The sequence below is a fragment of the Notothenia coriiceps genome, unplaced genomic scaffold (genome assembly GCF_000735185.1).
Source record: "Notothenia coriiceps isolate Sejong01 unplaced genomic scaffold, NC01 NC01_scaffold00037246, whole genome shotgun sequence".
Taxonomy (NCBI): Eukaryota; Metazoa; Chordata; class Actinopteri; order Perciformes; family Nototheniidae; genus Notothenia; species Notothenia coriiceps.
In genome coordinates, this window is record NW_011369947.1 from 1,776,466 (window position 1) to 1,790,739 (window position 14,274).

At 40.5% G+C, this 14,274-nt stretch overlaps 1 protein-coding gene across 1 annotated transcript in view; it reads left to right on the top strand.

Annotated features, from left to right (window-relative positions):
• Nucleotides 1-1,321: 1,321 nt before the first annotated feature.
• Nucleotides 1,322-14,274, top strand: part of vgll2a (vestigial-like family member 2a) — a 20,246-nt gene continuing 7,293 nt past the window's right edge. The window contains exons 1-2 of the mRNA XM_010795451.1: nucleotides 1,322-1,469; nucleotides 1,871-2,356. Coding sequence (XP_010793753.1) covers nucleotides 1,322-1,469; nucleotides 1,871-2,356 — 634 coding nt within the window. The remainder of the gene's footprint in view (nucleotides 1,470-1,870; nucleotides 2,357-14,274) is intronic.

Below are 14,274 nucleotides of genomic sequence, written 5' to 3' on the forward strand. Positions count from 1 at the left end.
GCAGGAGGAAGAGTGAGAGAGGTCTTCATTCAGAGAGAGAGAACAGGGTGGCTTCATCAGAGATGAAGAGAGAGCACGGTCTTCATCAGAGAGACGAGAGAGGAGGCCAAGGTCTCTCCTCAGAGGATGGAAGGAACGGGGTCTTCATCAGGAGAGGGAGGAGGAGAGACGCACCGGGTCTCCATCAGACAGAGGAGGAGAGAGAGCGGTCGTTCATCAGACGGGAGGAGAGAGGAGCAGGGGTGGCGTCCGGATCCAGAGAGGAGGAGAGAAGCATGGTGTCGTGCGGGAGGAGCTCAGGGGTCTCCATGCAGATGAGTGGCGGACGGAGGAGAGGAGCAGGGTCTTCATCGAGAGAGAGCAGGGTGGCTTCATCAGGGAAGAGGAGCAGGGTTCTCATCAGGACTAGAGAGAGAGAAAGCAGTCTTCATCATGGGAGAGAAGAAGGAGAGGCACTGTCTTGCATCCAGAGGAGAGAGAGAGAGCGACGGTCTTCATTCAGGAGAGAGAGAGAGAGAGCAGTCCTTATCAGAGGAGACGAGAGAGAGCACTGGTCTCCCATCAGAGAAAGAGTAAGGCAGTCGGGTCTCATCGATGAAGAAGAGAGGGGTCTTCATCAGAGGAGAGAGAGAGGAGCAGGTCTCATCAGAGAGAGAGAGGAGCACGGTCTTCATCAAGAACGAGAGAGACCAGATAGAGAGGAGAAGACCAAGGGTTCTTCATCAAGAAGAGAAAGCAGTCTTCATCAGATGAGAGCAGGTTCTTCATCAGAAGAGACGGAGAGCAGGTCTCGATCAGGAGACGGTCATCTCCAGTCGAGGATAGACGAGAGAGCAGGCGCAGGCGTGCGGATTCACGAGCCGGAACAAACAAACCAACCAAGGCCGGCGTTTTGATCCAGTTTTTACAACTGATGGGAGAAGTTAACAAGCGCAGTGGTCCATGACGAGGGACCAGTGCCTGCTGGGAACTGGGGTCTTCTGAAAGATCAGGAGAAGCGGGAGCGCCGCAACCGGCTGATTGTTCGTTTGTGTTGTTGTTGTTGGTGTCAGCTGTGAGGCCTTTGTTTCCGCGCGGTTGGCTTTATGAAGCAGGCACGGAAACGTTACGCCATGACGCAACGATGACGCCGAATGACGCGACCAGTCGGGACTCTGGCGGTGGAAAAAGTGCGATGCTAAACCGAGAGAACGGGTTCTGAAACCTGAAAGTCTACGGGGTAGAACTGGAGTTGGCGGTGGTGTGGGTGAGTATTGGGTGAGAGAGCAGGTCTTCAGGTTACAATTACTTTTAATAAGAAACATCTTGTCCCAGAAACACGATGAGGAGGTGTGTCAGCGCGTGCAGAGGAGATACCAGAGGAGGGGAGGTGGGTCTGAGGAAGGAGTGCAGTGAGGGAAGCAGGAGGCAGGAGGAAACCAGGAGCAGCGGGATGACCTCGTCTCTGATGGCGACGGTGGTTCTCCTCGGTTCAGCTCCTCCTCAGACGCAGGAGGTGGCTGCTCCTCGCCGACGCAGAGTTCCACCGATCCGAGCGCAGGAGTAAATCTGAGAGAAACCTTGAGATGTTATTCCTGAGGATTGCTGCCGTTTGAAGTCTCCTATCACGGCACCTCACTCCTCTGATGGTCTGTTTCTACACAAGTGTCCCCGGTGTGTCCCCCGTGTGTCACCGTGTGTCCCCAGTGTGTCCCCAGTGTGTCCCCCGTGTGTCCCCGGTGTGTCCCCGTGTGTCAGGAGACTCTCAAAGTGTCAGGAAACAAACCCCTCTCTCTTTTCCTCCGTACCCACATCTCTAAAAACGGAGCTGATCCAGATTTGCTGTCAATATGACGTAGTGATAGTTTTCTAACAGTACCTGTGTTTGCAGATGGATCATTCCCGATGAACCAGAGAAGCTTCCCTCCGTCCTTCTGGAACAGCTCCTACCAGCCGTCCTCCTCGCTGGGCAGCGCTCTCTCCTCTCCCCACTCAGAGCTCTCGTTCCCTGGGGACCCGTACGCTTCCTCCTCCTCCCTGCACAGCCACCTCCACCAGCCCAGCCCCGACTCCTGGCACCCGTCCCACCACCACCACCATCACCATCACCACCCTTACTCACTAGGGGGCGCTATAGGCAGCCAGGGATCGGCGTACCCGCGTCCGGGGGTTCACGAGATGTACAGCACGGCGTTCGATCCTCGGTATGGATCCCTGTTGGTGCCGTCGGTGAGGAATCATCACCGCGTGGCGTCTGGCAGCTCGGTGCCCAGCGCCTCGCCCTGCGACCTGGGGGGGAAAGGAGAGTCAGGGACGAGTTCATGGAGCGGCGCTTTCACTGGAGCCGGAGCGGAGATCGGACTCAACATGGACACAGGTAATGTCAATGTTTCACTTCAAATGTAGCCTAACATCAATGGGCTTTACAATCAACAATGGGTACATCTTATGTCCTTTAAATGAGTTAACAACTGAAAGAATAAACCTCAGGAAGATCGAAAGTGGATGTATTCCTCTTACAGGACCGACATATGTGCGATAGATTTACTAAGTATGCACATATAACAATAGAAAGACTGTCCTACAATATAGAGAAACAGAATGGTATCATCCGTCAAACTTATGACAATTTGTTGGCTTTCCTCAAAGTGCTAAGCCAAGAGTTTTAGGTCGAATCAAACACCAAAGACTTCGGTAAAGAATCTGTCATGGCAGTCTTTTTATAACTTAAAGGGGACCTATCATGCAAAATGCACTTTTGTACGTCTTTTATACATGAACATGTGTCCCCGATGTTCCAGGGAACTCACCAAGTGTCAGGAAACACAACCCTCTCTATTTCCCTCCATACCTAAATCTCTTAAAAAGGGGCTGCAGAGGATCTGATACAGGCTGATCCAGATTTGAACACTTCTATGACGTCACAGAAGTGGCGCTACGGCTATTGGGCCAACTCCACCAATCAGGAGGAGACAGCCACGGACATTGCCGTTGGAAAGCGCTGGAGACGCTGTAGTACATATGCCAGGCCTGTAGATGGTGCTGTTCTCACAGAATCAGCCCNATAAAACTTCCACGTCCTTGGAACATTAAATTTACTGACAATGAACTATTTTACGGATTCGTATAATTATGTATCGTAAGCCAATTGCTTCAAACTTAATTTCTTTCCCCTTATTTTTTGGGAAGGGAGAAAATCTTGTTTTAACTAACAATTTACAAAGACAAAGGAAAGTGTACTATTTTTCGTTCAGGGTGGGGTTACGCAAACTCCCTATTACTAAATTAAATTTATCGTGTTAGTTCAGTTACGTTAGTTAGTTAGTTAGTTAGTTAGTATTACCTAATCTTTGGAAGTTCTAAGACCAAAATTTTTCTTCTTACTTACTCTACACAGAATCAAATGTGAAAAGGGATTCGGTACAAATTTTTTTCTTTACCGAAGGAATAAAAACGATATATGGGACAAATCGGTGGAAAAGAAATTGCCGCAAAACCCACATAGAAAACACTAAATATGTCGTAAAATTAATTATGACATCAAACAATATTATTAACTCACCGTAATTAATCGTAAGTTTAGAAGGATCAGAATACAAGTCTTAAATGGACTACAGGTATCACATTCATAATGGAGTATTACTGTAAGCACTGAGCAATTCAGTGTTAACTATCTTTATTAATACTAAAACACTAATAAATATATTGTAATATACATATTTTGCATCACACAAAACCCAGTTTAAATAAAGTTAAAACAGTTTACATGTTTGTCCCCACTAGTGGTTAGCATGTACGGATTTCTTCATCCATTTTTCATCCAATTAAAATGTATCTCTGTTTGTAGAGCGCATTAGAGCCTCATGGGGCTGTTACTGTAAAGTGGCTTTAGTTATTAAGATAAATGATTGTTGTACAGAAAGGACGGTGCAGGTCAAACTCTTGGTGGGAATGCGGGGATATTTAAATTTCAAAATTTCAAAACAATTGGATTTAACAGAAGCTTCTCCTCTCTGGTGGTGAGGAAAATGAAACATTACTCTGTCTTTCTTTAGGTAGACATAACACGAGGATCAGCAACAAGCATGTGGTTCTGGACACATTCCAGTGTGTGTGTGTGTGTGTGTGTGTGTGTGTGTGTGTGTGTGTTCGCACATTTGTTAAGTCTCAAGCACCCCAGAGTCAGTTTTCCACTCATGCTCAAGCTGTTAATATTGTGTGTTAAAGAGGATTAATGTTTCATTGAGTGTGTGCGTGTGTGTGTGTGTGTGTGTGTGTGTGTGTGTGTGCACGTGGGACATGCTCGTAATCGTGTGTCAGCCAGTGAGGTAATTTGTGTGCAAAAAGCATCTCTTATTTCAGAGTTTCTTTCGGTAATCTTACTGGAGAGTTGAAACATTTTCATGAGGTTTTGTTGGTTTACGTCATTTCTACTACTGCTATAAAAACTAACACCTTGTCATTTATAAACTTAAAAAATAACCTCAACAACAATCAATATCTGAAACTGAAACTTACATAATCTCACCAGTGGGTATACTTTCTTTTTACAGTCAGAAAAACATACCAAGTGATGAGTTGTTTTTTAGAATCTAGAAAAAACACAAACACAAAACATATCCGTACACTAAAGATATTGGGCTTATTTGAGGCTAATGCACGTGCAGGAATGAGACATTTGAGTAAATCGAAAGAGGACTCGACAGCTGTGAGACTTCACTGGAACCTGCTGCAGATGATTTACTCCAAAGTCTGTGAATTAGAAGAAGAAATGCAACAATTCAAATAGTGTCCAAATCTATGAATGTCAACTGCATTGCTTTGAGGAGTGGATAATGGAGTATACATTAGGCAAGGCAAGGCAAGTGTATTTATATAGCACCTTTCAACACAAGGCAATTCAAAGTGCTTTACAAAAATGAAAGACATTCAGAAAATGGCATTTCAAAACATTCATTAAAAAGCAAAGATAATAAACATCAAAAGAAAAAATACATGATATCCTACTTTATCCTTTATTTTACTCTAAATTGGACCTTCAATTTTAAAAGGGACATCAGGCTGTATTGAAAACACTTGAAACTATACGGATTAAGACCATAAACAAGCCAGGAACATTTGTATAGAGGTATTAAATCAAGTTAGAAGTAGGGTGATTTTCTCGTAGACTTCTATACAATCTGAATTATTCCAGAAGAGTCGCCCCCTGCTGGCCATTTGACACATTGCAGGTTTAAGGCTCTTTCACACTGGCGTTACGTTTTCAGGGGTTTCCGCTTGATTTATGTTCAATTGATAAAGCCCTTTACAGGTTGTAGTCATTATGACAGCAGCAAAGAAGGAAGTTAGGTAACAGGATTATACATCGACGTTATCTTTCCCCTTAACCGGACCAAGTCATTTTTTGCGCTAATCCCTTCCCAATTCTTAACCATAGCAGTTTCACCCCATAAAACAGTGGGTTTTTTTTATTAGAGGGCCCAGATTAATGATGATATTCTACCAAATGTGGCATCAGAACAATAAGAACGTTGATATTTTGATATAAATGTGTGGACAAACATAATATTTGGCCTTTTTATTTTTTGTTTTTAAGAATTTTCTTGCCTTTTCTTGAAACTTGACAAGTTTTGATCGGTTAAAATCCTGGAACAAATCAACATAACCAAATAATAACATGATTGTGATGGTCAGCGTTTAGATATGAAAGACTCCCAACTTTCAAGGACTTCTGAATTAACTTTGACTTGGTCTTTTGCTGAAAACCTGCTGAAACTTTTTTTGTTTTGTTGTTCCTTCTGTTTGGAAAATGATTTCCTTCGAAGGGCTTCAAAGCACCTGATTCTTGCCGTGACCTTCTGTCAAACAGCAGAGAGGATGCCGATCATTCCTCATTGAACCTTGGCGTTTTCGAGGTCCATAATACCCACAGATCAATGGCAGGATGAGCTGAGCGTCGCACTTCAATGGGAGATATTTTGGGTTTTAATAGCTTCTCCGCGCCACTTGTTGTGGGCAACAGGTGTGCTGGTGGTAGAGGGGTCAGCCAAAAGGGCCGTCAAGTGCCACAATGACACAAATCACTGCACCAGATTATTTATACAAGGGCAAATACCACTGGGATAACATAATGGTTATAATAACCTACAAAAATGTGTACTTAATGCTCCTTTTCTAGTTTCATATCAGTATTTAGTGTCTCTACTGAGACATGTCTCCATGCTTTAAAGGGGACCTATCATGCAAGATGCACTTTGTGATGTCTTTTATACATACATATGTGTCCCCGGTGCGTCGGGGAACTCATGTCAGAAAATAAAACCCTCTCTCTTTTCCTCCGTACCCAAATCTTTTAAAAACGGGTGTACAACGAGCGGATACAGATTCCATCTGCTGTGACGTCGGCTGACCCACAGAAAGTTGCTATCAGAAACAATGCCTGACGTGTTTTGGACGTAATCTCGTCTTTGTTTACATTAGCAAGCCTCGCTAACACTCAGAGCTAACCTGTACTGAAGAGCACATGTGTTTGAAAAGCAGGAAATAAAAAAAGAACTCAACTTGTGATAAACCTGCAAGAGAAAAGTATTTGAGCTGTTGAGTTCTTTTTTTATTTCCTGCTTTTCAAACACATGTGCTCTTCAGTACAGGTTAGCTCTGANGTGTGTGTGTGTGTGTGTGTGTGTGTGTGTGTGTGTGTGTGTGTGTATTCAATCAATATCCCACCGTCAGACCTCAATTCAAAGACGTCCCGCTCTCTTTACATGAGCTTTCGGCAGCTGCTTCACTCAGGATAAAGGATATTTTTCCCCTTTGTGAAATGAAGAAATATAATTGTATTTGTTAATTTACACATGCAGTATGTCACAGATGGATGTGCTTAAAATCATATATATTTATATATTTATTTTTAATCTTTCTTCACATTTATTCCTTTTTTTTTTACCTTGTATTGCAGTTTAATGTTTTTTAAAGGTTTGTGTAATTATGCTGCTCAGAATTCCCTTGAATAAGCATATTTCAATTTCCAGAATTTCAAAGAAAGGTCAAATAAAAACAATAAATGTACTCACGCAGTATTATGCAGCTGGATGTGCTTGAAACCTCTATTTCAGTTAACTTTTTTTACTACATTTTTAATAACTGTTTTATGTTTTTGTGATGGTTTGTGTAATTATGCTGCCGTTTTGGTCAGAATTTCCTTGAAAACCCTGTTTCTATTTCCATTATATTACAGCTGGATGTGCTTGAAACACGTATTTATTTGTACTCTTTTTACTTTTTCTATGTCTCTTTTATACTTTTTTAGTGGCTTGTTTAATTATGATTCCTCTTTGGTTAGAATTCCCTTGAAATACACAAATCGAATTCCACGTTTTATAAGGAAAGGTCAAATAAAAACAATTCATTTATTTATTTATTACAGCTGGATGTGCTGAAACATTCATATTTTTTCCGTCATTTATCACAGTAGTCCCCAGAACATTTGAAGAAAGGTCAAATTATTTTTTAAACAATTTCAGTACCCAATAACAGCTGCATGTGCTTGCATTTAGAAAATAAGTATGCTTTAATTTTTGCTAGAATCCCTCTGAAAAACACATTTCAGAAAATAGAAAGGCCAAACAAAACACATTTCATTTATAAAAAAGCATTAATTAACTCTCTTTAGAGTAGATTACAGTTTAACGGGAAAAGGATTTGCATGAAACAAATTAATGATCTGCTTAAGGGGGGTCAAACTCAAATACACAGTGGGCCAACATTAAAAAATGGGCACTAGTCGAGGGCCGGACTGGTTCAATGTTTATTGCAAAACTTATTGAAATGAACTTATTGCACATATTAAACCTGGAACTAACAAAGCTTAAATGATTGCCTATAAAAACAACATTAAACATTAAATAATCAGTTGCATTCATTTCTTATGGCTCTATCTGCAGCTTTTCCAGAGTCATTTCTTATGATTACATTTTCCCACAGGCCAACAACAGCTTCAACAAAACTATTTCCCTCAAAGAGGAAACCAAACATGCCCTGTTGTCGTGAGAGAGAAAGTGCAGAAGGAAACATCCATTAAACTCAGTGTGCTGCTCTGTGATGCTAGTTCAGATACTTGGCATCTCATCTTGGGTGCAAGGTCATCAATGTTTGGGCTCAGGCTCTGAGCTGAGGAGACCCTCAGGATGGAGTGAAGGTGCAATATACCGGCGGGCCAGATCTAATAGAAATTAGAAATTATCCTGCGGGCCGAAATTAAATCCACCAAGGGCCTGATTTGGCCCCCGGGCCTTGAGTTTGACACATTTGGCTTAAATTAAGCGTCATGATCTACTTTTCATACTCTCAGGTGTAGGAGAATACAACATTTGAGAATTAAAAGCTGCATTTTGACAGAATTAAACAAAAATAATGGGAAAAAAATCTGCTAATATGACAAAAAACAAAAACAAAATTGCAAAAATATACAGAAAATACAACCGAATACATAAACGCTGCAAGTCTTACAGATCAAACATCAAAAATAACTATACAAAAGAGAATTTCAGAGCACAATAATGTGATGAACATGCTAGTTGTCTTATTCTTAAGGATGTAGCTAATATGAAGAAAAGCCTATTTTTATTTCACAAATAAAAAATGTGCTTCGAGGGACTTTACAATCTCTACTCTCACATAAGAAAAACTTCCCAAAAACACTTAGAGAATATGTGCTGTATGAGATAGTGTGTTTAAAATCAATATAGAAACACTGCTAGCTAATTCTCTATCATCTAAGACCCTCTGTCAACATATTCATCAGTTGTTGGATTCCCTGTATTTATTTCTAAATCTGCTTTTGTTTACTTGCATGCCCGTGTTATTCCCCGAGCATGGTGCCAATGTGTCGGTAAAGTGCTGATGATCTTCATTCATCTTTATATATTGCAGTGTGGCGGCCTGCTGCGGTAATCAATGTGAGTTGTTTTCTTCTGACCAACAAACCGATCGAATCCCCAGAAACATGTCATGGCCACTTTGTATTATGAACAAGAAAAACCTCATTTATTTCTCCTTTCCGAATGTCAGCTCTTTGTGCGTTTTCAATTACAGACTCATTGGACAGAAGGCCTCCGGCAGATGGACGCAGAATGATGGTACATTAGAGCCCACTATGGTAAATTGTGCAACACGTTAAAAACATTGTTCGTTAAATTGAAAGCATTTTTCTTTTGATTAAAACATTGCTTGAGTGACTTACCCTTGACTGGCCCATTGTATGGTTTCGAAGGATGTGTGATTAAACACATGCCTCTTAAACTACACACAGTACAGGTATTTTATCCTCTGTGTACACATGGATTTTTACAACAGTTGCACATGGACGTGAAAAATAGAGTGAAACCGTGCTTTCAACCCCTCCACATCACACGACTGTATCTTGTCTTCACTTCTTTGTCCTCTGGAGGGAAAGTGAAATAAGTCATTTAAAGTGCTACGCAGGTTAGCACTATTGTGTGAAACTTGTGTAACTCCTCTTGAGTAAACAAGAAAATATTTCCTTTTTAAGCGAGGGCTTGTTTTAGAGACCTTTGTCCCTGTTTTGGACATCAAGTCAGAAAACAAAGACAGTGTTAAAACGGAGAAGATCAGTTTAAACCAACCTTTACTAATGTTATAGGAAAGCAAGGTTATTCACCATTGCCAGCTTTATCAACCTTTACTTGCGTTTTTAAGCTTTAAATAGACTGTTATGAAGTTATAGCACTTTTTAGGGCAAGAAACAACCATTTAGATGACCAATATGTGATGAGTTTATCCAAATAACGCATGTTTGGGAACTTACAGCCATGTTTGGAGCTGTGAGAAGCAGCTGGCCAGTCGGATTTATAAAAAAGCACGTCAACAATGTTTTTATAGTTAATCTTAGAACGGTGCAGGTTTAACAAAAGGGTGTTCGATAATACTTCCAGCTTGATAGTCGTTCTTCTTCAAATCGAAGACAAATATTCAGTTGTATTCTTTATTAACAGGAGAAAAGTTTCGCACATCCTATGAATCACTTGTTGAATGCATTATGTAGATGTTTTACTTGACTTTAATCAGCTGGTGACCATGATATACAGTATCCTGCATTATTATAGTAAGATATAAGATGTTTTCCATAATCTACGCTAACAAAAGAGGCCCTCAAATGGAGCCTTGAGGAACACCACACACATTTTTGTTTGATTGGTGCTTGTCGTGCTTGTTTTGGACATCATGTTAGAAAACAAAGACTGTGTTAACAGGGAGATAATCCGTTTAAAGTGACATTTACAAATGTTATAAGATTAGCAAGGTTATTTGTATTTTCCTGCATTGTTATAGTAAGATATAAGATGTTTTCCATAATCTACGTTAGAAAATGAATGTTGATTTTGAACCAAAGAGGCCCTCAAATGGAGCCTTGAGGAACACCACTTCATTTTCGTTGAAATGTGTAAATACGAATCAAACGTGTCAAATACAGATCCTGTCCAAACTTTGTCTCTTCATATCTTCTGTTGTTTCAGGAAGTTCACAATGCATCTCCTTATAGACGAACACACACACACATGTATATATATACGGTGCAGCAGAGATATGCACACGTGCAAACACAGGGTCCAGTGTACAGGGTCCAGCTGTCTCCCACTCTGCCTCTGCTGTAAGAGAATACCCCAGGCCAGCGCTCTAACCCACTCCATCAATCTCTCTCTGTTTGACAGAAACTATGCCCACCTGTTCTCCCACAGTCCGGACGCAGAGACCCGGAGGCCGCACGTCTTCAGAATCAGGTTGGAGGTTTAGAGAGACAAACTTTGGTCAGTGTTTGTGTTCACTTACATGGGAAATAACTGGCATAATGTCCAGAGTGATCAATCAGAATCAGAAATCCTTTATTCGTCCCAAAGCGAGGAAAACTTTATTTTTATTTTTTATATTACGCCTCTTGTAGCACTTTGGGATTACTTTTAGCAATGAAAGGAAATACAATTTATTATTATTATTATTATTATTATTACTATTATTATTATTATTATTATTATTCAAAATACCTAGTTACAGCACAAGGAAACAGTGCAGATAATAGACCAACATTACATTAAAGACAAGCACACATTGATAAAAATTAAATACATGTTTATGGTAAGTAGCAGCATTACAAAAAGTAAGAAAACATATCAAAGTAATGTATTAGGAACCGGCAATAATGATAGTAAATAGTAAAATATGGTTTTAATTTACAAAGCATTAACTGAAGGGTTTTGTGTCCTTTTTAAAAAACAAATTTAGGATACGGTGGTTCTCTGTGTAAACTCAATAATGCTTCTTTACATGGGTTTTTCCAGTTGGGAGGATTTACTTTGAACTACTCCTTCAATACATTTTGAAGGACAGGATTGTACTTTATTTCTAACAGCTGTCAGATAAGATTAAAAAAAATAAAACAATAATCTGTTTACCCAAGGTCCTTCTCCCTCTTTCCTTCCTTCACCTGAGAAACACTGCATTAACCTCGAGTCTGGTTGATGCCCTAAAACCTAAACCAGTGCACCTTAAAACATTTTCCACAGCTGTAATTTCCGTAAAGATTATAAGTTTTTAATTCCTACCTCAAACATTCCTTGCAGGTTTTGGGATTTGCGAGATTCGAACCAACGATCCTCTGATCCCTAACCTTCAGGCTACTGCTGCCCCTCGTCTAAAACACTTTAAACAAAAGAGAAATCCTCTTTAAACTTTTACTCCCATTTCCCCCTTCTTTTCTTCTTCTCCTGGCCATAGATCACCTGTCCAACCAGATTTGCTCGTCTTCACACCTCACCAATCACTCTTCATCCCCTCTTCTCTTTTTTCTCTGGTCCTCAGCTCCATCAGGAACACACACACACACACACACACACACACACACACACACACACACACACACACACACACACACACACACACACACACACACACACACACACCCTGAGGCCCCATGGTGGTTGCTAATGCTTGCTTGCAGGAAATTGTGCATCTGTGGGGGAAAGAGGGTTAAGGAGGAAGGGGGTTCAAGGTGGGTCTCCTCTCAGGTTACCTGTCCAGGTAAGTCAGTGTTTGTTTAGGGTTACCTCCCAGTAGTCCGGAGGTCCAGGCTGGAAACGGAAAGCTCTCTGCTCAAGTGTGTGCGGGGTTTTATTGTGAGGCACTGTTGACGTTTGAAAGAGGTGATACTTAATCCGACTATTGTGGGGAACTCTCTATCCTTCTCTCCATTTGGTGTCATTTACGCTTTTGTTAAAGTGACCAATTTTGTCCTAACCTCTTTTTAAAGTATAGTTTGTTAAAAATGTACTGACGAATAGAATATATATAAGAAATGTTATTATGTTAGTAAAGAAAAAACAATCCTCTAGTTAAGTACTAGTAACTCAAAATTGTTCTTAAGTAAATGTGTTTTTTTGAATTCCACCGTTGAGATATATGAAATCAAAAAGATTTCTTGCAGCACTTTTTGGAGCTTTTTCGGCAATTGATGCATCTGTTCACACTGTTACAGTTTCCACTTCTCGTGCAGTTGAAATCGATGGAAATCAAGCGTGTTGGAGGTAAACAAACCTCAGTTAAAGTCAGTCAGAGTGTGTTCAGCACCGGCGTTTGTTTGTTTTACCGCACAGCTGACAGTCCTGGCACTCAGAGCCCGGATAACAAGAACCACAGCTGAGTTTCCACTCCGCTCAAACAAATCGCACGTTTAGTTGCTTAATTGTTTTGGCTCATGAGAAGCACATCAAGCATGATTTGTAATGCAGCGTATCACCGTGTTTGTTGATGCAAGGTGTTTGTTTTGTCATGTGACATACTGAAACTGTTAGCTTTTCTTCATAATGTCATTCCAACATGCACTCACAATCAAAACATATGGATGCTGATGTTGGACTGACGTTCGAAGGTTGATATTGTGTGGATTAAAAATGTTGATGGTTGAAGTTTTTTGACAGAATTTCCCTCTGATTTTAATTTTTCTGTAATTACTCACCTAACTGAAAATATGTGTAGATTATTAAAAATCCTTGTTATTCATACAGAAATCAACTGGACTTGTCGACTAGATAGTGGACTCATAGCGTTCACCTTCTTATGGATGAGAATAATATATTGTTGCTTGTCGTGTCTCGTCTTAATGGTGTTTAAGGTCTTTTTCCCCCCTCTCTCTGTGCCCTATCTTCCTATGAGTTTCAACAAAATGTCCATCACTCTTTCCCTCTTTCCCTTGGTCTGTTTCTTCTTGCCACAAGTACTGTTGCAAAAACCCAAAGGTAGAAATGCCGGGAATGTTGCAGAACATAGCAGGAGCATTCACTCTGCATTGTTAGGCTGTTTCCGCTCCGTCTCTCCTGCAAACATTCAGGAGAAACCCGATAGCTTCACTTAGCTCTGATCTGCTCTAGAGACAGAGATCATGAACTAAAGGATGGAGAGATGAGACACAGGGCCAGGCTGAAAAGTAGAAGTGGTTTTTCTTTTACCTTGAAGAGATATTGAAAATGTTATGCTGTCATGTAAAGGTGTAAATGAACATACCAGACTTCATATCAAGTAGACAACAAACACTTTAAGTGCTCTGTAAGAATTACTACTGCACTTACATATAAACATTTCCAAAACGTTTCAAAGACTTCTGTCCTTCATCGAACAAAACAAGGATATTGCTAGAAAAAGGAAGCCAATTGGAGTGGAAGTAAGACTCAAATATTTCATGGACGGTTACAGATTTCAGTGAGATGAATAAAAGACGGTGGACTTTTTTAAAATTAAATCCTTTCAAACTTGTTAAACGTCTTTCTCTCACACAAATTGTCACTCGATTAAATGTGTTTTTGTTCATTAGAGATGATTCTTGGAGCCCTTTAATCTTTCATTTCCACTTCCTGTAAGTATTTTTATTCTGATTTATCTTCAAAAAGAAAGGCTGTGCCGTTAAGTTTCAGATCCTCAAACTCAAATATGTTTTATTAAACCTGTGACGTCCAGAATAATGCCGTGATAAAGTTGTTGTGTACCGTCAAAAGTGTTGAGTCAGTCATGTTTCATGTTGTTGTTTGGACATTCTTGTTTTGTCTTTCACTTCCTGTTTTGTTTTGACACTCACTTGTTACGTCTCATTCCAGGTTCATTAGCCACGTTCACACCGGAGTACTTTTCCCACTTTAGTTCCGATATAGTTCCGAAATGTCGCGTTCACACCCAAAAGAGCCGGAACTAAAATTAGTTAATGAGAAACTTTTCACCCCCTTTCCCGTCCCT